This window comes from Beta vulgaris, chromosome 9, assembly GCF_026745355.1.
Source record: "Beta vulgaris subsp. vulgaris cultivar EL10 chromosome 9, EL10.2, whole genome shotgun sequence".
Classification (NCBI taxonomy): domain Eukaryota; kingdom Viridiplantae; phylum Streptophyta; class Magnoliopsida; order Caryophyllales; family Amaranthaceae; genus Beta; species Beta vulgaris.
Genome location: NC_079210.1, coordinates 46,837,108 through 46,862,876, shown reverse-complemented (window position 1 = coordinate 46,862,876; position 25,769 = coordinate 46,837,108). Strand labels below are relative to the sequence as shown.

General features: G+C 36.0%; 1 protein-coding gene, 1 long non-coding RNA gene and 1 other non-coding gene across 4 annotated transcripts; 1 reads left to right on the top strand and 2 right to left on the bottom strand.

Annotated features, from left to right (window-relative positions):
* Positions 1-359: 359 nt before the first annotated feature.
* On the bottom strand, positions 360-8,527 carry LOC109133673 (uncharacterized). Of its 2 annotated transcripts, none has more exons than XR_002038802.3 (4): positions 8,217-8,527; positions 1,467-1,751; positions 997-1,110; positions 360-832 (listed from the first exon to the last, which is right to left on the bottom strand). It is a non-coding gene; the product is annotated as an uncharacterized LOC109133673 (long non-coding RNA). The 2 variants fall into 2 exon arrangements; XR_008967569.1 differs by having other exon boundaries at positions 1,467-1,672.
* LOC104883118 (auxin-responsive protein SAUR21) lies at positions 7,022-7,841 on the top strand. The gene has a single exon (XM_010667571.4). It carries the CDS (start codon positions 7,333-7,335, stop codon positions 7,594-7,596), a length of 264 nt encoding a protein of 87 aa, XP_010665873.1. The 5' UTR covers positions 7,022-7,332; the 3' UTR covers positions 7,597-7,841.
* A 4,169-nt stretch (positions 8,528-12,696) lies between the features above and the next one.
* On the bottom strand, positions 12,697-15,664 carry LOC104883122 (protein ENHANCED PSEUDOMONAS SUSCEPTIBILITY 1). Its single transcript, XR_008967780.1, has 2 exons — positions 14,721-15,664; positions 12,697-13,945 (listed from the first exon to the last, which is right to left on the bottom strand). It is a non-coding gene; the product is annotated as a protein ENHANCED PSEUDOMONAS SUSCEPTIBILITY 1 (transcript).
* Between the last annotated feature and the right edge of the window lie 10,105 nt (positions 15,665-25,769).

Genomic DNA, 25,769 nt, shown 5'->3' with positions numbered 1-25,769 from the left:
TATTGAAGTACCACTTTTCACCAAAAAAAAAAAAAGAAAGACATGAAGGGAGCAAAAAACACCACATTGAATTGCAAGAGGTGTGGTAAGTAAACAAGTGGTTAGTGAAAATCGCCTAAATAGTAAATGGGGTCGTTCTTATCAATTTTTGAGAAAAATATCTTATATTAGTACATAGAGCCAATTTCCAATGTCCCGATATGGGTCATATATGCATATTGCAAACTATAGCTTCACATGGGTTTGTTAGGCTGTTATTAATATTCCTTTTTCCTCAAATTTTTCTAATCCTTTTGGTAAGGGCACATGTGGGGAAACTAAAGTATAGGCCTACTTCAAGCTAAATTAACACATCCATGTGAAAGCTAATAATGTGGGTCATAATAATATACATAACACCTAAATTCTTAATATACCAAAGTTGTTAAATATCTCTAGATTTCCAAGGTATGTTACTATAAAAACCATTTCTCACCAACTGAACCTTCCAAAACAAATCAAGTCCTCTTTCATATAATCCTAAAATCCTCTCCACAGCCCAAAGGTCTCTTCTTACTCAAGAAACAAGTCCTTTAAAACATAAGACCATGGTTTTCCGATTGCCGTCTATGATATCGTCTTCTTCCTCCAAACAGTTTCTGAAATTGCATAGCAAAAACCAAAAAGGAGTCCCAAAGGGCCATGTCGCAGTTTATGTAGGAGATCGTAATGAAGAAAAAAAGCGATATGTGGTGCCCCTGTCTTGCTTAAGCCAGCCAGCATTTCGGAATCTTCTAAATCGAGCTGAAGAAGAGTTTGGCTTTAATCATCCCATGGGTGGTCTCACCATTCCCTGTAATGAAGAAACCTTTATTCATGTACTCAACTGTCAATAGCATTCATTGATGGAGTCTAAACTTCCTCAATTTTAATATGGATATCACCATTTTTACCATTAGATCATATTATGAGAACTACATTACTCCTGTATATATATACAAACAGTTTCAGACTCACCTTGGTTCAGTGGGCTGATTTATATTAGTAGTTATAAATCAATGCAGAATACTGTTCCTGAACTTCTCTCTCTACCTTCTATCTATCTTCGGCATTGTACTCCGAGTGTGCACTCTAAGCAAAGAAAATGACAGGCAGTTAGTTTGAACTTCATAGAACGAACACTCGTTAGCAGATAACACTAACATCAGAACAATGGCAATAGGCATGACGTATATATGATAAAACTATATGACAGAAAGAGGCTACTTTAGATAAATGAATGATGGCAAAATCTTGTATGAACAGTTTCACAATAATTTATAGAGAGATTGGGTTGACATTTTATCCCCAAGTGCTAACTTTTTAGTAATATTCTTAAGATTAATTTGTAAGATCATCACACCTAACCCACACAATTAAGAAACATAACCTAAGAGGTGAAATTTAGCTGAGTCATTATAACAATGTAAATCATGAACAATGCTTACTGTTTTCCCAATGGAATTTTCTGAAAATGATCGATAAAAAGACCGTCACTTGTTCCTGAATGATGCCCATCACTACATGATTGCTCGGTAAGGAAAATCTACTCTCATGATTAAGCAGAAAACAGAGTCTTGACCATTGTTCTGCAGCAGAGCTTGCAAGTGTAACTGTGTATGATTGTCTAGAAATTCAGATCAGACGGAATTTCCTGAAAGATGTCAGAGATAAAAAAAATCCTTGGATTAACTCCCGCAGCTGATATCCTAGCCACACGAGTGCACATCTACCTGATAGGAGAATCACATAACTGTAAAAGAATGTACCAATATATTTTCATTCAATATCGTCAAGAAAAATTTTAAGCACCTAAAACCGAGCTTGTCTTGGCAACCAACCGTTTGAGTCTCTTAGGGGACTCAAACGGGGGTAATTTGGTCATTTTATGCGTTGGAAGATTTCACGCGCGTGTGGCTGACATTTGCTTGGTACCAATGCTAGGTTATAATGGTACCATTCTCCGAAAATATTGATACCTTGGTACCAGTCCTGATAACAATTTGATATCAATGTCAGGTTATAATGGTACCATTGTGTTTTACTTTGGGTATTTGAGTCATTTTTGGACTCAAACCGTTGGTTACCAAGCCTTTCTCCCTAAAACCCCTTTCCTTCGAGATTCATTATGATAATTATCTGAACCTCAAAATTTTAGCTCGTTGACTTTCCAAGAGCCAAGATGCCACAATTAATTTTATCAGAACACATTAATTAAAGTCTCAATTGATTAAATCAGGAGCAAGATTCTGGACGGCCAAATCAAGGTTCTGTACTCTGCACCTGACGAACTTAATAATGATATTAACCTTAAAAGTGAGTTAATGTGGATCTTGCTTGCTGATGCGTTTATGCATTATAATTAAGCTAAGCTCATACATTATTATCAAGTCTAATTTCTGCAAAGGACCCACAAGGCCACAATCTTGATATGAATTCTGATCTACCTAATGATCTCCTCTGTCCTAGTTGAAATGTCCATATTAGATGGCAGCTAGCCACTAAAGGGCCAAAGTTTGGTAACTCTTTCCACATGCAAAGAGAATAGGTCTCAAGCTCAGGCAATTCCTAATCATGTAGGATACAATTATATAATGGGTACCATACTTGATAAGCATCTATTCTGCATTTTTTTTATTGGGCAGCTTATTTTGGTGTATTTTACCATGTCACAACTTCAAAAGAGAATGTCAATGAGTGAAATGCACTGCACCCCATCTTTTTTTTTTTTTTTTTGATAATTTCACTGTACCCCATCTATCACATGAAATTGTTAGATCAGCTCAGAATTAAGAGAAAATGGAGGACATATATTATAATGAAAGGTCAAGAAAATCAGATATGCAATAAATTCAATCAATGGGTTTGCTGCTACTCATGCCCAAGTTGGCTAATAAAAAAAATGTGGAAAGATTCGGGGAGAAATCCACAATTTATGCAATTTTCAAACTGCAAAATTGATCCAAAGTCCAAACACCATATTAGCTTAATAGCTTTAACAATTGATGACTGATGTTTAGAATCCAAGATTCAAAGTCCTAAAAGTATTTATGGGTTAGATGCAATGGATTACTCCCTCCGTCCTATAATATAAGTCATGTTTTCTTTATTTTCGTATTAATATAAAATATAAAAATTTAATATTATGAAAGTACATATTAAGACGAATATAACAAGATCTCACATGAGTATTTGTTTTTTTGTATATGTTAATAAGAATATTTGGTCACAGATTTTAAAATTTGACTATAAAAAAAGAAACAAGATTTGTATTATGAGATGGAGGAAGTAGCAATAATACAGGGGTTTAACACTATGTTTGGATAGGAAGATTTGGAGCGAATGGAAAGTGAAGGATTTGTTTTCCTTGTTTGGATAAAACATATGGAAAGGGATTGGAATGATCCATTTTCCTTCCCTTTTATTTGGGCACAGTATGTTCCTGATCCTCAAACTCATGATGGAAGCACCTAATTACCCTCCTACGCTCAAAAGGCCACCTAGGCTAAAAGGTCTGGCCCGGCCCGGCCCAGACCTTGCTCTAGTCTGGCAAGCGCCTTTCATATATTCCAACGCCTATAAATAGGGAACAATTCCCCACCTCCACCAATTCAGGTAATGAATTCTAAACCAACTACTCTATACTAACCGCTGAACAACCTAACCGTCGGAGGGGCGGTCCCGGATACACCCCGGGTAGTCTGACTCTCGTTTTTTCAGGTCTCGCACCACTCTTCAGAGTAAATGGCCGTCTCCAACGCCCATCGACCTTGACTTTGACTCCTCCTGCATCCTACAAGTTTTTACTCGAAACACCTAGTAATAAACCTTAATAATCCACTACTGAAAAGACTTAGGTGGAAATTAGAAGTTCACTCCCCACCTCCCCTACCTCCCTCTCTCTTCCTTCTTTCCGTCCCTTCTTTTCCATTTACAAATGCTAACCAAAAACAATGTTAGTATCCTCAATTCTACTTCATCTACCTAGTTAATAAATGTCCTTTGCATAACTAGTCTTGATATTGCTCTCCAACAAATTGATATTGTTTCCACTTCACATTTCTAATAATCTTTCATAGTGACCCCCTTCAATTCCAATAATGCACATAGTATATATGAATTACAAATTTTTACTCTCCACCCGAAAGAGAGCCATAAAAACAGGTAATGTGTAAAACGTCGCAACAGTTCCTAAAGTAATAACAAATTATCCTAGGATCTGTTACAATAACTATAGATGGGAATAAGTGAAGGGGAGTATAGTAGGGCCACAACTATAACAAATTTCGAAGACTGTATCAGTAAAATATAGAAGTGATCATGGGTCAGGACGGGTTTGGGTCGGGCTGCGCGTAAAAAATTCCCATTGGTCGGGCCTGACCAAATTTCGGACCAAAATGAGCGGGCTTTTCGAGCAAAATCTGGACCGGTCTAAAAAATAGACTAAAAAGTCATTTTTGACTTGCCCAAAGCAAAAGAAAATTAGTCCAAAAAACAAGTCGGGCTGATTTCATCTAGTAAAATCATATTAAATCTTTATATATGATGGTCTTCAACAATAATACAACTGTTCTAAACGAAGGAAGTGACTAAAAAGAAGGGAAATCCCATTGGGTATCATTGTACTTTAGGCTTTTTCATTGGGTACCAAATTGTTTTTTTCGATTCTCCATGGTACCACTTATAGTTTGAACTTATAATCTACCTTAATATTTTGTTAAATAAAATATTAGTTTTGGGTTAGATAGGGTTAATAGTTTGTCACATTTACATGCTTTGTACATCGAGAATTGTTCAGCTAAGGTTTGGGAGTTATCTTGGCTCTTATTGGTCAAAATTGAAGTTGAAATTGGAGAAAAACGACTATGAAATGCATACTTGTTTTTTTTACCAAATTGGACCTTAAATTTGGTTGTTAAGGACGAAAATGACTCCAAAAACCTTAATTATACAAAAATTAGACAAAAGCCTAACTTTATTTAACCCCAACAATTTTTTTTTTGACATAATGTTATGGTAAAGAATAAGTCCAAACTACAATGGTACCATATAGAATCCAAAAAAAAAATTGGGTACCAAATAGAAAAGTCCAAACTATACTGGTACTAAGTGAAATTTCTCTAAAAAGAAAATCTAGGAGAAGAATAGTTAAAAAAAACTAATATGAACCCAGTGCACACTAACTTAGTGTGTACCCGATCCATCTAAAGTAAGTTGTAATGATTACAACTTTCAGTTTTTCTCGCGTTCAGTCTTCCACTCTTTCTCTCTCCTGATAACTTCCCTCTTCTCTCTCCTGATCGTGTATTTTGAAATAATATAGTATTTTTTAAAATAATATAGTGTATTTTGAAATAATATAGTATATTTTAAAATAATATAGTGTATTTTGACATGATAGTGTTTTGTTGAGTTTTTTGGCACAAGTGTTTTGCATGATATAGTGGATACTGACATGATATAGTGTATTTTGAAATGATATAGTGTGTTTTGACATGATAGTGTTTTGTTGTTTTTTTTTTTTGCATGATATAGTATGTTTTAAAATGATATACTTCCCCTGTTTCATAATGCACGCTACACTTTCTATTGTGGAAAGTTTCAAATTACTTGCTACACTTCTTTTTTGGTAATAAACTCTCTACATCTCTCTCCTCTCACATAAGTCCCTTTTCTTTTTACTCTCTACCTATCTTTCTTCTCCGAAAATTGCGTGAATTGAGAAGTGTAGCGAGTAATATGAAAACGATAAAATAGTATAGTTTATTTGTATATTACACAAAATTATCATGATTGATCGTTATAGTGTTGACATGATAGTGGATTTTGACATGATATAGTACAATATGTTTTGACATGATATAGTGTATGCTTGTTCTGAACAATTGTTTTTGTTAAAATTTTAGAGCGAAAGAATCTTATTGAAGACAGAGAAAATCGCAAATGTTGAAAAGTGGGAGTGACTAGTTTGTAGCGGGGCACATATCTGGGATTGGTCCACAGTATTTTTAAAGTGAACCATGTCCATGCAAGACAGATTGAAGAATGGTAGTTTTTCATCTCCCAACCCTAAAACTAATTGTTACAATCTCACCCCAAAGAGTAAAACCTTTCGCCCCCTCCAAGAGCCTGAATTAGTTTAATAATCTGCAACAATCACGACAGCCGAGAATAGACCTCTTCATGTTTATTAGTAGCAAAAACTGTCCAGCAAACGTATCTTAAAATGCAATTTTATATCCCACAGTTTGTGTGCTAGAATGATAGTCTTCTGTATTCTTAAATAAGTGAAGAGTTTTCGATTTTAGCAAGTTTCAGGATAATTTTGACATTTCCTTATTTGGCTAATGGGTTCTTGACTTCTTTCTACAAGCCCCTCTTTCAATCTCTCTCTATCTTACTCCATCACATGGGCTCCTGCCTTCTCTACATGTTGCAGTTATAACCTTCAGATGAAGAATGCATCACAACTGGACTGGCAAGAGAAAAAACTAGTGGACACTGTAAGTTGAGGTCATGCTTCCAATTTGGAGCAAAAATATCGCCTGATGCAAATACATTTATAGTCCAGTGCAGCAGTTCGGTTATACATCAGTGACATTTGCAAGCCATCAGAGCCGCATCAAGTTAGTTTATTTTCACTTTGGACAGGCAGCTTAGAGGTTCAAAGGTACATGTGACTTAGGACTTAGGCTATGTTTAGTTCACCTGAAATTTTCTGATCTGAACTTATTTTTTCTGATCTGATCTGATCTGATCTGAACTGATCTGATTACAAGATCTTATCTTTTAGATTTTTCTCAATGTATAAGAAAAAATATAGTCATGTGGGGTCTTGTTTGATTCGTCTCAATGAGTATTTTATTAATATTCAATTATTATAATTTTTACTAATATGTTATGAAAGATATAATAATTTTTAAATATAAGCAAAATCTAAACTGATCTGATCTGAACTTATTTTTTCTGATCTGATTAGATCTAAAATAAGTAAAAATAAGGTGAACTGAACATAGCCTTAGGAGTGCAGCAAAAAATAAAAAAAATTATTAACCCTAGTTATCAGAACCATGTGAATAGTATTTGATAAGGTGGGTCATGTTTACATATCCTCGAAGAACTCAAAAATTAAAAATAATTCCTCCAAGTTGCCAACGTTCTTGCTCTCCAACATTCAAGTTGCTGATCACTATAGTCTATAAATACCAATTGCTACCAGCTGAACCTTCCTAAACACAAAAATCTTCATCAGAGAAAAAACTCCTTCACCCAAATCTCTCCACTGGTCTTAGAAAAAAAATTGGACATTAAATCATGGTTTTCCGGTTAAGATTACCCAACAAAACCCAAGGAGTCCCAAAGGGACACGTTGCTGTATATGTAGGAGATTATAACAAGGAAAAGAAACGATATGTGGTGCCCTTATCTTGCTTAAATCGTCCGGCATTCCAAGACCTGCTTAGCCGCGCTGAAGAAGAGTTCGGCTTTAGTCATCCAATGGGTGGTCTAACTATTCCTTGTGATGAAGAAACCTTCATCAATGTCCTCAGCAATCAAGTGAGGTCGTCATGGAGCTGATATTTAATTTCTTCTTCTGGGTCCAGGTTTCTACACTATTTGGCCCTTTGGAGTTTGGACCAAGAGTCCATGTATGTATAAACTCATTTCCTCTCTTTTTATGGAAACGAGTTGATTTTAGTAGTAAGAACAATTCATATTAATGATGTTGTCGTAAAAATCTGTGTCCACTTTATTCTCTGTGACCAATCGCATATTATTCATATGAAACATTAAATGCACCGTTCCGGAATGCTAATGAAGTACTCCCTCTGTCCCATAATATAGTGCTTTCATTCCTTTTTGGGTGTCCCAAAATATTGTGCCTATTTCTTTTTTTATCAATTTGTTTGGACTAAATTTTCCTTCATTTCTACATAAAACTTTCCAAAATACCCCTACTTTCTTTTAAAATATGTGCCCCTATTTATTGTTTTACACCATTCCAAGGTATATTTATTGCTCTTTCATTTTATTTTAAAGGAAAAAGAAGAAAAAAACTAGTTCCAATACAAAAATGTCCAATAAACATTTACTTAAATATATATTTTTGTGAAATCCTAAAAAAAAACTCATTTTCCTTAATTCTTGTGAAAAATGAGAGGTGAGCACTATATTATGAGACGGAGGGAGTAACTTACCACTTCTGTGATATTTTCTTTCACTCTCAACAAATGAAATACTTCATTTAATTTGTTAACAATCTTCTTCTAGCTTGTGCTTCAAGCTTCTTCGAGCGTACCACCTGATCTTCGCTCGTCGAGATCCATGGCGGACGGGGTAATCAACGAAGGAGAGAAAAAATCCAAAATTAAATGATTTCTCGTCTTTTTGACGCCGACAATGGATTCTCCGACGACCTTCAAGGGATGAATCGTTATTTTCTGGTCTTTTTGGAGGATGAATGGAGGAGATTGGAGAGAAAGAGAGAAACACGCCAAAAGAGGAGAGAGAGCAGACACGCATAAAGATAAAAGAGGAGAGAGAAACGCAGAAATAGGAGAGAGGGATGATGATGTGGCTTTTTTTTTGTCTTTTTGTCTGAAATGTCGAAAATACCCGTGAGAGGCCATTTTGGCCTCTCAGGATGAGATACATAAACAAGCTCGTTGAATACGCCCTAATTAATAAATCACTCTAGGAGATAGTAGGGAATTTTTTCCTTAAATAATGCAAAAGTGGGTTTTAATTTCCAAAATATGTCCAAAAAAATCAAAATTCCCTGCGTACCGTCCACGTAGGACGGCACGGGAGAAAATTATTATTTTTTGTTTTAACCCACGAAAACCGCTACTCAAAATAGCGGTTTAATTTTAAAATAAACCGCTACTCTGAGTAGCGGTTTACTTGCGCAAAATATGGTAAGCAAATATCAGTTTTCATAATAAACCGCTACTCGGAGTAGCGGTTTACAAAAAAAAAAAAAATTCTCGGCACTTGTAAACCGCTACTGCAAGTAGCGGTTTTACTAAAAAAAAAAATTCTCGCGTGCCGTCCTACATGGACGGTACGCAGGGAATTTTAGTTTTTTTGGGAATTAAAACTCAATTTTGCATTATCCAAGGAAAAAATTCAGATAGTAGGTTTTTTTTTATCATATAATTGGAGTATGAAAGTATCGAAAAACTAGCGTAAGAAAAAGTATAAAAAGTGTCACAACTTTCATAATGTTGTTTATCTTTAGTAAAAACAACCACATATGAGGTTCTTAGGCTCTATTACTTTGGGCTAAACTAAAGTAAAATGAACTCTATAAAATGAGTTGAACTGAATTATATTAAAGTAAGCTGAATTGAATTGAAGTAAGTTAATTTGAACTTAACTAAACTAAAATAAACTGACATAAAGTGAACTAAACTGAAGTAAGCTAAATTGAATGAAGAGAAGTGAGCTGAATAAGTAAGTTGAACTTAACTAAACTTGATTGGAATGAAATAAGACTCAAAAGAACATGACCTTATTGGTTTATACATATTTGTTATCAGCTTATAAATGGATATAAGTTGTGTATGTATGATACTTATTTTGCTATTAGTTTATACATTTTGGTTATTACTTTATAATTTGATATGAAATATTTATAAACTAGTAACAAATATGTATAACCTTTTTGAAACTTATATGTTGGAACTGATAACAAATATGCATAAAACTGATAAGAGATTTACATAAACTAATTAACAACAAATAAATAATAAGAAGTGAAAGTATTGGGTCAGACCGTCTGACCTAATATTCTCGTCGGACGGGCTGAGCCCAGTACTATAATATACAGCAAAGGAGAAAAGAAACCTTCTTCGTAACCTTCTCAAAATCCGCCATGGAAAGAATGTTTCAAATCATAAACTCTGCTTTGGTTGAGAGTAATCCAAACACAAGTGGTTGTTTTGATTCGCTTAAGAATATGTCATTCAGGGACGACAGATTCAAGTTCGCAACGAATCACAGTGATATATATGTGCTCCCAAATTGCTCAGAAAAAGTGTTGGAAGAGAATAAGGAAAAAAGGGTGAAATGTGGGAGTTTAGCAGTGTATAGGAATGATTCGAAACAGCAGGATTTGGTGGGACAGTGTAATGGTGTTGTTATTGAAGTTCCATATAATGATGAGGATATGAAAGATGGGAGAATAATAGATATGTTAGAAAGTGGAGTGTTGCTGAACTGGAAGCTTATAACTGCACAGCTTGTTTGGAAAGTAAGGGGCAGTGATATGATGCCATGAAGAAGAAGGAGAAAGTAAGAGAAAGTAGAGGTTAGTGTTTTGTTTTCTTTTCAGTTGGATTTTGTTTTCTTTCAGTTGGACTTTCTTTTCTTTCAGTTAGACTTTCTTTTCTTTCAGTTAGACTTTCTTTTCTTTCAGTTGGACTTTGTTTTCTTTCGGTTGGACTTTGTTTTCTATCAGTTGGACTTTCTTTTCAGTTGGACTTTCTTTTCTTTCAGTTAGACTTTCTTTTCTTTCAGTTGAACTTTCTTTTCTTTCAGTTGGACCAACTGAAAGAAATAATGGGCCAACTGAAAGAAATAATGGACTAACTGAAACAAAATGAAGACTACCTGAAGAAAAATGTAGACTACCTGAAAAAGAATAAAGACCAACTGAAACACAAGTAAGTCTAACTGAAGCACAAAAACCCACTGAAAAACAAAGAAGACTAACTGAAAACAAAATGAAGACTACCTGAAAAAAAATTGGAACCACCTGAAAAAAAATGAAGACTACCTGAAAAAAAATTGGAACCACCTGAAAGTCGTCCGACCAAGATTATGGTCGGACGAGTCCGACACAATACGTTCTCTAATAAGAAATATTACAAGAGGAGGACTAGTATACAATTTTATAGAAGAAAAAAATTTACAGTAAAAGTAGGAGACTAAAGTGTTATATTCTCTTAGTTTCCTTTTAATTTACGCACTTCATTTTGGGGGATAACCAAGAAGAAAGTCCAAGCATGAGAGACATAAACGGAAAAGTTGGAGACAAAAACTAAAAAGTGAAAGAGAGACAAACTAAGGTGGAGAGATAAATTTAAAAAATGCTTATTTTATTAAAAAGTGAACCACATGGGTGGAAAAAAGGAGAAAGTAAAAATAGGACAAATTAAAGTGTGTAAATTAAAAAGAAACAGACCAAAAAGAAAATTTGTAGATTAGAAAGAAATGAAGGAACTAAAAAATAAGAATCAATTCCTAATATGTATTTTTAATTTGTTCTTGGAATATGGACACTATTTACAATTAAAGAGAATCTCTAAAATCTTCTCAATATATATATATAAAGAAAAAATATAATCATGTGAAATTTTGTTTGATTCGTCTCTATAAGTAATTTATTAAAATTCAATTGTTATAACTTTTATCATGTAATAAAGGACATTTAAAATCAAAAAAGTGCATTGTCAAACTAACAAATTTTAAAATAGTCAACTAACAAAATATAAAGAGAGTAGAATATAATTAAGAGATCACTATAGTACTGTAAAGAATAAGAACCATAATACAAGTAACTAAATAAGAGACTATAGGAGATTACTAGTAATACACATAATTGAGCTGCGTTTTTTTTTTCTCTCTCCCCTCTCTCCTCTCTACTTTCAAAAACCCTAGCCTCCATTGTTGATTTTTAAAGGGGCTTCCATCGGTTTTTACCGTTGGAAACCCCCACCTTTGTTTTTTTAATTTGTTTTTAGGTTTCCAATAACGATTTCTCCCTCGAAAGAAAGGGTTTTCGATCTCTTTCGTAAGAAAAGGTTTTTCAATCTCCTTCGAAAGACAAGATTTTTCGACCTCCCTCGAAAGACAGGGTTTTTCTCCTCTTTTAGAGGGAGAATTTCTACATGTTACAATTCGGGATACTAGATCTAATGGATTGTCGTGAAATTATTTTGTTGGTGAAAAATTATGCGGGATCACAAAGGTTATCAATTTTTCGAATACGGTCAGATGAGTCCGATGGAAATCATCCTCACGACTACAAGGGATCGTTAGATTGTCTCTCCAACAAGGCTGTATTTTCCAGCGATATAAGCGGGAGATGTTCCACATTGCAAGATTTGTTTGACGATCGTAGTTTTTATGAAGGAAATTTTTGTTTGATTCAACTTATGTATTTGTTTGATTCGATTGCTTATGTAGATGTCGTATGACTTTTTATTAATGAATTAATTTTACTATTCAAAAAAAAAAAAGAGACTATAGTTTTTTATATATATAAATCAAAGTCATTAAAATTAACACGCAAAAAAAAAAAAAAAGCATCCAAAAGCTAGAATTACTAAATAACTTGAGACGTCCTAAACAGGGGCGGATCCAGGATTTTAATAATGGTGGGGCACCAAAATAATCGACCCAGTATTATGCGAAAACTCAAAAAATTCCAGAAATACTACGTTCATATGTATTGTAATATTTATTGATGATTTTAATTTGAATATCCTATATATAATATTATTTAGTTTTGTAACAAATTGTATTTGATTCATATTTTACAAAATACAGTTGGACAAAATAATAATCGACTAAAAAACTAAACAATCTATTTTCATTGAACTTCAATCAAAAAAGTAATTATGCAAATAAGGAATTTGAAACAAAGACAAACTGGAAATTTAAAGAGAGAATTGGGAAAAGAAAACCGGAGATTCCAAGAAAGAAACAGAGTACTTGCCTATAACCGTGAGTTTGTGACACATAACACTCTTTTTTAGGTTTGCAGAATTGCAGGTAAGTTAGCAGGTCTAGCAGTAGGTTTCTAAAAGTACTTTTTTAGGTTTTAATGTTTTATAAAGTGGTCGAGTGGGACTTGGGATTGGGAATTCCAATATTACTGTATAAGGAGTGTAGTAGTGTAGTGTATTACACTGAAAGGTGAAGAGCTGTACACGTTTTTTTTATTTTGCTTTTTTTTTAAACTAATTTTTTTTTAAAAAAAATAATGGTGGGGCACGTGCCACCCAAGACCCCACGTGGGTCCGCCCCTGGTCCTAAATTGAAAAGTAGAGCAAATAATTTGAGCTAGAGCTTAGAAGGACCAAAAACTTCCTCTTGGTCTTTCCTCTTTATTATCCAAATCTTTGAAACCTCGTTACTAATCTAGATGCATTATAAGAAAATTTGATTGCAGGAAACTAGTTAGTTCCTCAATGCAATGAAACATAACTCATGAACTCATAATCAAGTTCAAGGGCAGCCATATAATGAGGCTTTAGGCTAATTTCCAAATCCACACTTCCTCCCCCTTTACAACCCGGATTTGCTGTCACCTTTCCATCATCTTTACTTGCATAGCCCATGAGAGCAACCAGAGGTCGGCCCAGCCCAAATTCAGGCCCATAAATATCAAACCTCGCCGAACCTCCTATAACCACGCTATGTGGGCCGTGGATATCTGGTCCAACACCACGCTGAAACACCATTGGGGATATAGCTAATCCCTTATACTGGCCACAGATTGTTTCTCCGTCCTGGCCCATAATGGTTTTGTGCAATTTCATTGCAGCCCAACCCAAGTCATGGCCCAACAGTTCCTCCACATTGACAACCAATTGTGATCCACCAAGTAAATTTCCAAAGTAATCATCAGATATAGGTGGATCAAATCTACTCCTAGCGTTAATTAACATATTACAACAGGTCCTTTCATCCTTTGATAGGTTCCTAACACGAGTTATAGACCTCCACACAAGAGCACTCAAGGCTTGGAACGAGGATATCTCGTTGTGGGTCCCACATTCTTGGTTAGCCTTCGACTTTAGAGTAGCCAACGACGTAGTTGAGAAGTGGAATATCTGCTCCCTTAATGGGCCGGGCTCATATCCATGGAATATGAACTCTTCCGGCTCCAAATAGGGCAGCTTAAGCAGTGGCGTATCTAGAAATATACTCATGGGGGTACGAATACGTAAGTAATTAGACTCGTTAATTTTTTTTTTTCAAAATAAAGCTTTATTAACATTTTTTTTCTCCCTAAGTTTAAGTAAGAACTTAGATATAATTGCTAATATTTAAGTGTTCAATGTTTCAATTTAAATAACCAGATCTTTAGAAATAAGTTGTTCAATTTAAAAACAGTTGTTTAAGTATATAAATGAGAAATTTTTTTTTCTCCTTAAGTTTAAGTAAGAACTTAGATATAATGGCTAGCTATTTAAGTGTTCAATGTTTCAATTAAATAAACAGATCTTTAAAATAAGTTGTTCAATTTAAAAACAGTAGTTTAAGTATATAAATGAGGAAATTTTGAAGGAAAAAGAATATAGACAAAATTATTATTTCGGAGCTTTTATTTTTGTGGGCTTATGAATTTGTAGTTGCAGAGTAAGCTTACTTATAAATTTTTAGTTTCACACTAATAGCCATAGGCCCATAGAGAGTAGTATATAGTAGAATTGTTGAAGATAAATTAAACATGAGTCAAAAGGGTAAGTAATGAAAAGCATAAAAAGAACTTTGTGGGGATTTGAACTCAAGACCTCCTCATAAATTCATGGATCTTTCTTTTCCCTTTTGCTACCAACAAGACAAACCTCAACTTATTGATTTGTTTTCATTATTTTCCATAAATAATGGGGGTACAGCTGTACCCCTTGTACCCCCTCTAGATCCGCCCATGAGCTTAAGGACTGCCACAACATCTTCATTATCACCACAAATAGTACTATCTATCCACGGCTTATAATTAAATATGGGCACACCGCACACGTGAAATTTTTAGGGTGGTAGTGTCATCACAAAATTGATCTTCTAATCTAAACAATTCGGATAACATGTTAAGCAAATGGATAAAAGAGGTACCATCTACTACACTATGGTTCATAGTAAACCCTATAAACACCCCATCTAGGAGTTCTGTTACTTGGATCGATAACAAAGCCCTCGTATGACCATCATGATTAACCATTTTTTCACCGAGCTCAAAGAAAGATCTAACTATATATTGTTGGAACATCAATGGAAGACATAATATCAGATATAGTAACGTCTACGGCGAAAGCATGGATAAGCCTAGCTCCGGGGCCCTTGGTACAATCGACAAAGACCGAACAAGCGTGCTCGTCGGGATATTTTCGTGTAGCGAAACGGCCGGCTAATGGGTAGAAATGAACAAGGGCTAAGGAAAGTGAGTGTTTAAGCTTCTCTAAGAGATGAGATATAACTTTGGTTCGATCGTAATTAACTTCATTACTAGAGTTATTAAGGGAATAAAGGAGACCTTTTTGTATAGGATCAATGGATAACATGGCTAATTCAATAGGGGATAAATAGTAAGGTTGTTTTGCATCTTCAACCTCATATTTTGGTTTTGCAAAGCTTTCTGATATGAATTTGATTTCTGCCATGTTTTAGAAGGGTCAAATCTACGTATGGTCGTTGATGTGTTTCTGTTTGTACTTTGTACGGGGGCCGGCTAGAGCCTAGATGTAGAAGCAAAACAGAGGACGGAAGAAAACATTTTGTGTGGCTTTCTTTTGTCAAGCTTTGTGGTGCTAAGGTGTTGTGATAACTGTCTAACCGATAACTTCCCAAACTAGAAAAAGAACAAATAGAAAAAACTTTGTCTTACTTGTAGAAGATTGAAATTGCTGGGTAGTAGGACCATTACAAATTTATTGCCCCAAGATATTGTTAGATCTGATAGCATAGTGGACACCTCCTGATCACATTTTGGTCAATGTTATCTATAATACAACATGTGATAACCTAGTGATATTGAAATCACTTTCGATCTTAAACTCAAAGATCCTAGGATTGAGTTTCATCCCTCGTAAAAGGGAACCCTAATTTTCCTCCTCCTTGCAAGGGACTTCAACTTATATTACCTCTCAAAAACAATAAGAAAAATACACTTAATGCGAAACAAAGGTGTAACGTATACTTCACCTGAACTCCTGGACGTTCTCTCAAGTTTACAGGGCAAAGGCCAGTAAACTGAAGACCATCACGCAAAGCTGCGCTAACAATAGTAGGGAAAATGTACTCAGAATTTTCATACAGTATTAATTTACATTGAGCCAATAAATGAAAAAAATGTTGTTGATTATTAGAGTAAGCAATAATAATGATATTTTTACCTTTAGGATGTTGACTATTGAGGTATCTTGTTAGTCCACACCATAATATTCCATAGAGAACATCATTTACTGTCTGCGTTTGGTAGTTTACATATAATAATCAAACATTAGATAAAATTCTAGTGTTTATATTTTGATCATTTATATATCTTATGAAATATTGGCCATGGATATTTTTCGAAGAAATATGTTGATATGAACCTAACAAAATCTTGTTGATAATTTTTCACTATATTAGTAAGAATTTATAATATAAGTTATCAAAAAATCTAATTTTAAAAAAGCAAACATGTACTATTATATATTGAGACGCATGAGTAATTTTCTTCTTCCAAAGTTTAGAGGGTTAGATATAATATAGTTTCTCATTTAGTCATTTTATGTGTTAGTCAAAAAAGCAAATTTGATTCCACAATTCAAAAGAATATCCTACTAGTAACTGTAAAAATGAGGCGGCTATATATGCATCTCAACGTCTTGTTTGGCAGTAATACTTAAGGGTTAGGAAAGAGATGGGATTAGGGATAGAAGAGTGAGTTTGTCATATTCTTTCAAGTCTCTTAGCTTCAATGCTGAGTGCTGACATACTGGAAGGATTTGGTTTATTAAAAGGAAATTTATATGATATAATTAAGGAAAATTTGTCAAAAAAAAGCTTTTAGACATTCAATTTTACAACAAAAAACCTTTTAAGCATTTTTTTTTGAAAAAACCACAAACTTGATTTTTCTTACAAGATGAAATTTATTCTCATTTTCCGGTGTGGTTTTTGAGATACATAAGGGTAGTGTTGCAGTTAATGGAAACTAGAATTTTTTGCACGCGATGCGTGCTTGAATTTTTTTCGAAACAGAAAGTCGATTTTCTTCGACATAAGAATCAAAATTTGAACATTAGACATATGAAGCATAATTGTTTTTAGTTGCAAAATTTGATTGGTTTAGTTTTTGTCACTTAAGTCTCTCACCATTGTTTTTTTTTTTTTTTTTTTTTTTTTACTTTTCAAAGTTAAATTCAATGAACAAAATAGAAATTTTATTGAATTTATTTATGATTTCTAATATTATAATCTTTCAGTTGATCTTGAATTAAGTACAATACTTAATAAATTGTAAAGAAAGTGGACACTTTGATTTCAAGTCAATTTTTTCATAGATCGTAGTTTGTAAGTAAATTTTTATATTTTAGTAAAGTTTCCTCATTTTAGTGATTTGCATAATTATGACCCACCATTAATTGTGAATGGTTCTTGAGAATAGTGATTTGTAAGTAAATTTTTGTAAATGTTTTTGTATGTATTGACGTTTTAGGTTATTAGTTTTAGTTTGTATGTTAATTTTAAGTTTTAGTAAAGTTTCCTGATTATCTGAGTGAATTGCGTGATTTTTATAATGTAATTTTCTCAATTGTATGAGTGATTTGTAAAGTTTCTTCTTTTAAGTGATTTGTGAGTGATTTGTAAGTGAGTGTTGTAAATTAATTTTCGGTAGTTTTCTTTGAGTGCCGATTTTGATTTTGACATTTCTTTTGTAATTTAGCAAGGGAAGGGGGGCAAAATAGGCATTTCAAAAGAGGACATCATTGCTCCCCCCTTCCCTTATATAATAGAGATAAATGGTTAAAGAACGATAGAAGGGTCAGCGCCGGAATTGAGAAAAACCACAACGGAAAATGAGAATATGTTTCTTTTTGCAAGAAAAATTAAGTTTGTGGTTCTTCTTGCAAATAATGCTTTAAAAGTTTTTTTTTTACAAAATTGAACTTTTAACAGGTTTTTTTTGACAAATTTTCCTATAATTAAATAAAAATATGCATGATTGCATGTTAATGTATTAGAATGATTACGAGCCCATATATTTTAGGAAAGATAATAATGACCCCTATCAGGCATCAGCAGAGCTCTATGGACTACCAATAGCATAAATTAGGAAAGAAGTTCAGAGTTTTACAGCATTTGGAATGGCCTTTTTGATGGTTTTCATATCTCCAATTTGAAACTTATTAGCAGTTGTCACCTTACTTGGCCAAAACTCCACCCCTTGAATTCCACTAATCACAGTCTGTTTATCTTTCACCCACAAAAACCTTGCTATAAACTTCAACACAGATACTAAGCTATACCAAATAAACATTAGACCTTCCCATATCCCCATATTTTTTGAGCTCCTACCCTTAACACCATGGTAATTCTTATTATTGGACACCATAACATCATGATGACGCCCACCATCATCATGTATAGAGCAAAGTTGTCCATACAACTTTTTATTATTATTTGAGGGGACTAAGGATAAATATTTAGATGTTGATTTTTTATTTTTGTTTCTTTTCTTTTAGAATTATGTTGGAAGTACAATAATTGAAAAACGAAAAAATTGACAGCAGGTTTTGTATATATCTGTTGTCTCAAATAAAGTATGTATAATAATACACCCGTGGTATACATAAGTATATATATATATATATATATATATATATATATATATATATATATATATATGTTTGGATCCGGTGAGAATAGGCGCCTACTTCCTCCGTTAAAAATCTTCTTTGTTACTGTTCCTACAGATACCAAAGAGGATCCATTTGTGTGGGGGTATGGGGTGGCTAAAGTAGGAGAGATAAAGGGGTTAAGATAAAAAGTATATAAAATCCAAAAAAAGTTAATTAATGATAGAATTCACGGTCCACAATCACATGCATGTATCAAATACATGTAGCAAAGAATAGATTTTTTTATTTTCTCTCTAAAAAGGAGACCATCTCTCTCTAGAACATAGAGGGAGTGCAGCTACACCAAAATTGTGTAAAAACACATAACTTCCACCACAAGAAACCACCTTTCCCTCAGAATTACACACAATACCTCCATTCAAAATGGCAAATACAAATCCCCAACCCACAATCATGCACCCTCATCAAACTCAAGAAACCCCTTTCCTGCGTAGAATGGGTATCCAAATCGAGTCCGAAGAATAAGACATCACTCAAGAGGATTATATTCTCTACAACTCAGTGCTAGGCAAGGTACAAGATCTAAGGGACTTTACTGAACTTCAGATAACAAACTGGGTTGGCACTGCTTGGACAACATATGACGAAATCCAGGTTAGGAAAGTGGGAAAAATCTTCTACTTTCTATGTTCAGATGATAGGGATAGAGGAAACCTAATTGACCTAGGAACAACAAACTTCCAAGGAGCTCTGATCATCTTCACTAAATGTATGCCTCACGTTCCACTTAGATCACATTCCTTCCAACGAGCCCCTCTATGCGTTAGAGTGGAAGGATTACCCATACTCTATAACAAACTCCAAATAGCAAGAAGAGCCCTAGAGAAAATAGGGAGAATTCTCTACTTTGATGAAGAGTCCACGAGAGAAGGCTTCAAAGACTTTCTTAGAGCCAAAGTTGTCATTCCCAGCAACAATCCCCTAGTCCCAGGAATGTTCTTCAATAGGCAAGAAGGCCCAAGACTATGGCTAGATTTTAAGTATGAGGGAGTTTTCGTGTATTGTAACAAATGTGGTCGAATTGGCCACAAGAGACCAAGATGCAGGCTACCAATAAACATCGCTAAACGCCACTTCGAGATGGTCCTGGAAGACATAGGTCAGGGCGTTTTCCCCCCAATAGTGGCTCAAAACCCTCTCCCGCTATTCAAAAACCAGTTAATAGGGCTTAAGAGAGTGGAAAGAAATAGAACATCTAGAGTCACTCTAACGGAATATCCCGGGGTGAGATATAATGAAGGAGATAGCCTATCGGAGCACACCATCTCAAGAGGAAGGAAATGATGACGATAATTCAGACTTTAGTGACTCATCAGGATCAGATGGCCCCCCTCACCAGGATAACGGGGATCAGAAGGACTCATTCCAAGAAGAGGATAACAATCAAGATCAGGGAGAAGGTTCAAACAATTCAAAAGCTCCCAACACGAACTCTTCGAAAAGAAAAAGGAATTGCGATCATTCTAATCGTGACCAGTGTAAAAAGCGGAGATCAGGGGACTTTTACGGAAATCACTACAGTTGTGAGCTCGTCGGGGGTCACAAGTCGCCGGAGATAAAGGTCCTGAAAGTTCTCAGCAGACGGAAAAACAAGGAAAAAAAAGAAGGTCCAAAACTTTGTCAAACTTGCTGTAGCAGCGAAGACTTGCGAGTCCACAGTCCAAGAGACTGCCTACGTAGGCTCAGCTACAACTAAGCCTTCATTAACTTCTCACCTAACTAAAAGGAAGTTAATGCTTGTTGAAGAGGGCTTTAATGAAACTGAGAGTAAGATACCGCGGGAGAAGAAAAGGCGACGGGAGTTTATTGCAGAGAGAGGCCTCAACTACCAAGCTGGAGATTCGAGCCTTCCATCCCCAGGTAAGTTAATCTCTCTAGCTGTCAATCTAGCTCTTATACGGTTTTACGATGTTACCCCTCTCTCTCATTATAAGGGTAGCAACGTAAAATTGTATAGTAAAATTTTAAAATCTACTACTGATATACTTTGTCAAAGAGTTTTAAGGGTTTATTTCCTGACAACATTGGCACGAATGAAGAATCCCTCTGCATATTCTTCCACTTCAGTTCACTCTCACTTACTTCACCTTATCTATTTATACCTAAGCCTACCCATTTCCCTAATACACAAATCTCCCCACTCAAGGCATTATTCAAAGAAACCAAAAATGGCACCAAACACTAAAGTACACCCCACCTCTACTTTCTCGAATCAGCCAAACATCCCCCTGGAACAACAAAACATCCTCTCTCCACCATTTGAGGAAGTAAACCTAGCCTCACTCTTCACTAATGTCCAAATCTCCGAAAACGGCCGAATATTCGCTCCTTCAGACCCTTTCAGTGATTATTTCATACCATTCGGGTCACTAACTTACCTTGAAGCCACCTCCCAGCTACACGCTTCCCCATTTGCCTACGGTTCCATGGAAGAAGAAAGTATGTTTTTCAAGAATCCTCCAAACTCGCCATCAGTTGACTTTAGCATCCCTTGTTCCAACTCTTTTGATCCTCTTGACTTGGATGTCTTCGGGGATTCTGCTTCACCAAAAGGAGACCAAGCCTTTCAAGTCTCCCAAAAAGAAACCTCCAATGATTCGCAAGCCTCAAATCAGCCTAACCATTTCTGTTCAGGCCCACCACCTTTTAAACCAGACTGCTTGGGCCTCAACATCCCAACTTTTTCCCAAAAAAGGAAAAGCAGGTCCACTTCCCTCTCTTTCTCAGAATGGGCTGCTATGGGCAAATTTGTCATTACACCAGCATGTGCTGCTGCTGATCAGTCTACCCCTCACCAGGAAAAACAGTCAAACACAACTTCAGAACTCAACTTTAAAATCCCCGAAATCAAGACTCCCACCTCATTTTCTCTTTCTGATTCACACTCCTTTCCCCCAACTCCCCCAAACACTCCATCTTCTCAGAGCTCTTTCACCTCAGCTCTCTCTGAATTCCCGCTAGAGGAGTGGGACTTTGCAATAGACACAATGGACTTCATTCCCCTCATTATTCAGGAAGGTCCCAAGGACTCGAATGTACAAGATATCTCCTCCCCAACAAATTTTATAAAGCGCAGGAAGAAAAGAGTATGGAGGCCAGCTGGGCTCATATCTCACCATCTGAGAAGTTTTGAGGAAGAAGCTAAGAAGGCGACCGCTCAAAAAATATTTGATCTAAACCTACCACCAGGAGATGACCCGAATCTTCTCAATTCAGGAAAATCGAAGAGAATGAAATTTCAGAGAAAATCGAGAGGTAAAGGAATCCTCAAATTTGGCCTTAGTGATGAAGAAAAGTCTGAAGGTTCAGGACTTGATGCAGGAAGCTCTCTAACCCCATCTATCAAGGAAGCTCAGGTTGAAGGAATCATATCTCTGGAAAGGAAGACTAGCGGTGCGGCTGACCAACAGTCTCGAGTGTCAAAATGAGTCTCCTCAGTTGGAACTGTAGAGGGCTCAAAAACCTTAGCTCTCAAAACATGGGGTTTATTCCAGCTTAGTTAGGACTAATAATTTAGATGTTATTTTCCTTTCAGAAACTAAGAATCAAGTGTCTAGTCTAGAGCCGATTTTCAGTAAGCTAGGTTTCCATGGCTGTACGGGGTCGAATGCGGATTGTAACAAAGGAGGTTTGTTCCTTTGTTGGACTAAGAATGTTGTAATGTCCATCCTCCTAACCACAAAAAACTATATTTGCTGTAAGACAGCCGATGCGACTGCTAATGAATATTATATTATGTTTGTTTACGGGTCGCCTTACATTTCCGATAGAATTGATATCTGGGACAACATTTCAAACATAATGGAAAATACTAAAGGACAATGGTTGTTGATAGGAGACTTTAGTCAAGTGGAAAACAAGGACCAAAAGCTAGGAGGATCAAAAATCATAAAAGGCTGGAAGCTCAAGACTAGCCTCTTGGATATTCCTTACCAAGGTGTGAACTTCACCTGGACGAACAATAGACAGAAACATGATGCAATATACAAGAGAATTGACAAAGCATTCTGCAACATCGATTGGAAGGGTAGATTCCCAGAAGCGGAGCTATGGAATCTCCCAATTTTATTGTCTGATCATAACCCTATAGTCCTACACCTGCATCCAAAACAAATCCCTAAAAAGAGGAGACCATGCAGATTGGACGCATGGAGCCTGAACCACGAAGAAGTGGGAGATATTATCAAAGAAGAATGGGAATTGAGGTACGAAGGCTCTCCCTCATTTGTCCTACAACGGAAGATTCAGAACAGCTTAAGAAAGATAAGAGGGTGGTGTCTCAAGTTCAAGAATCACACCAGGATTGACTGGAAGGATATTAACAATGAATTATCAATACAACAAAGAGAAATCCAGGATGTCTCTCACGCGGAAAACGACCAAGAAAACAGAAGTAGGGTGCTAAGATCCTTAGATGAGAAAACAGTCTATTGGAAGCAACGAGCAAAATCCAAATGGGATGAATTAGGAGACAAGACATCAGCATTTTACTACAAAAGTGTAAAGGGTAGATCAATGAGAAATGAGATTAAGGCTATCAAAAACTTAGAGGGAAACTGGATCTCAGACCAACCTAGCATCAAGGCGCTCTTTCTAGACAACTTCAAAGAACTTTACCAGGTGGGCAATACAATAGACAATAAGATCAATCAAGAGGACTCGATTTTCTCTCCAATAACTAAGCTCTCTCAAAGCCACATAGAGCACCTGAACGCTCCATTCACAAACAAGGAAATTCGAGATGCTTGTTTCAGTTCAAAACCCCTTAAATCTCCAGGGCCAGACGGTACGCCCCCAATCTTCTTCCAAGACAATTGGAACACAGTGGGTCCTGATGTGGCTAGGAGTGTCCTCTCCTTCCTAAACTCCGGTTTCATGCTCAGGGAGCAAAATAAAACTTTCATTAATCTAATTCCGAAGAAAGATAGGCCCCAAGAAGCGAAAGACTTCAGACCAATCAGTCTCTGCAACACCTCCTACAAGATCATCTCAAAGACACTAGTAAACAGACTCAAAAACATAATGGGAGATCTGGTAGACAAGTACCAGAATGCATTTGTTCCCGGAAGACAGATGGTTGACAATTGCTTAATTTCGCATGAAATCACTAACTGGGTTAGATAGCTTCGCGGGAATTCTGAAGGTTGACTTGAGTAAAGCCTACGACAGAATAAGGTGGGATTTTGTAGAAGCTATGATAAAAAAATGCAATTCCCGGGAAATAGGATAAACTAGATTATGCAATGCATAACAACAGTTTCATACGCTGTCTTAGTTAACGGGGAACCCTCAAGCAACTTTATCCCCACTGTAGGTTTAAGACAAGGAGACCCCCTATCATCCTACTTATTTATTCTTTATATGGAGGTCCTCTCAAAAAACCTCTCCCACCTCCAAGAAACTAAAGAGTTGGAAGGCCTCAAAATTGCAAGAAATGCTCCGGAAGTGTCCCACCTATTCTTTGCGGACGATGCCCTATTCTTCTTCAAAGCCAAACCAAAAAATTGTTGGGCGATCAAATCAGCACTCTCTTCCTTCTGCGAGAAATCTGGAGAAAAAATCAACTTTGAAAAATCACACGTAATCTTTAGTCCTAATACACCCCAAAAGTTCATGAAAATCATGAGAAGGCCCCTAGGTGTCACAAACAAGGAGAAAATTGGCTCATATCTTGGATGCCCAATGGAGGTAGATGGCCGATCCACTTCCATTTTCAATGATATAGTTACCAAAACCACAAACAGGATACTTACGTGGAAGTTCAGCAATCTATCTCAACCAGGAAAACTAATCCTAATAAACACAATACTCACCACCGTAGCCTCTCACATCATGACAGTTTACCTCCTCCCTCAAAAAATCACAAAAAAACTCTCTTCGATCCTTCTCAGATTCTGGTGGTCTTCGTCAATGGGGAAAACTCCAATTTATTGGAGGAAGAAAGAACTTATTCACAAGCATAAATCTCAGGGAGGCCTAGGTATGAGAAACCTAGCGTACGTCAACAAGGCTCTTCTATTCAATCAGGCTTGGAGAATTCATAAGAATAAATAGTCTCTTATCCACCAAATTTACGTAGCCAAGTACAAAAAAGATCCTATTCAAATGGCCATGGATGATGAAGTCCCAAGAAATAGTTCATATGCCTTCCGTACCCTGTTCAGAGCTGGGTGCGCACTCAAGAAAGGTTTGTACAAAAAGCTAGGCAACGGGAAGCAAATTAGAATAGATAGGGACAAATGGCACCCGAGTAAGCTGCTCAACCCAAAGATGCTAGAAAACCATGAGGATAGAGTTAATATCATAATGGTTGATGATCTGATAAGCACCAACAAGGAATGGAAAGCAAACATTATTTGGAAGATTTTTCCACCGGAAGAAGCAAAGGAAACTTTTGCTATGCACATTCCACGCGAGGAGTGTGAGGATGGCTTAGGTTGGAGTCACACAAAATCAGGTAGATATTCAGTCAAATCGGGGTATTGGTTTCTTCAGCAAGAAGCTAACATACAAGACGATAAAGCAACTTTCTGGAAATATTTCTGGAAGTCAGATATTTTCCCAAAGTGGAAACACTTCATATGGAAAATCCTAAACAACGCTATACCATCAGCGGACAACCTCATCAAAAGGCAGATTAGAGGGATAAATCCAACTTGCTGCCTGTGCAAGACGGAAATGGAATCAACAACGCACCTGCTTAGGGATTGTAGCATCGCGCAGAGAGTTTGGAGCTCCTCGATGGGAATAGTAGCTTAACAGGGATCTCATTTACCAATTCATTCCTGGATAAGAAACTTTTTGAACCTCCTCAAAAATAAGAAAGGTGAAGAAGCCCTCGAGATGGAAATAAGATTTATATCCACTCTATGGGGAATTTGGGTGCATAGGAACGAAGTTATTTTCAAGGAATCGTCAGTAAATCCAGGGAGAATAATAGAGATCATCAACGACCATATCTACAGAGCCAATAGAGGAAAAAATTCTCTCAAGGTTAAGACAAGAGTACAAAGCATCACCACACAAGAAGAAGCTGATGCAAAGCTCAATTGGACAATAGGAGATAAGAATATCCCCAATGTGCAAACCATTCTAGTCGACGGAGCTTGG

What these genes read in the sequence shown, in the direction of transcription:
- LOC104883118 (XM_010667571.4), top strand. Translation starts at nt 7,333, where the DNA reads ATGGTTTTCCGGTTAAGATTACCCAACAAAACCCAAGGAGTCCCAAAG.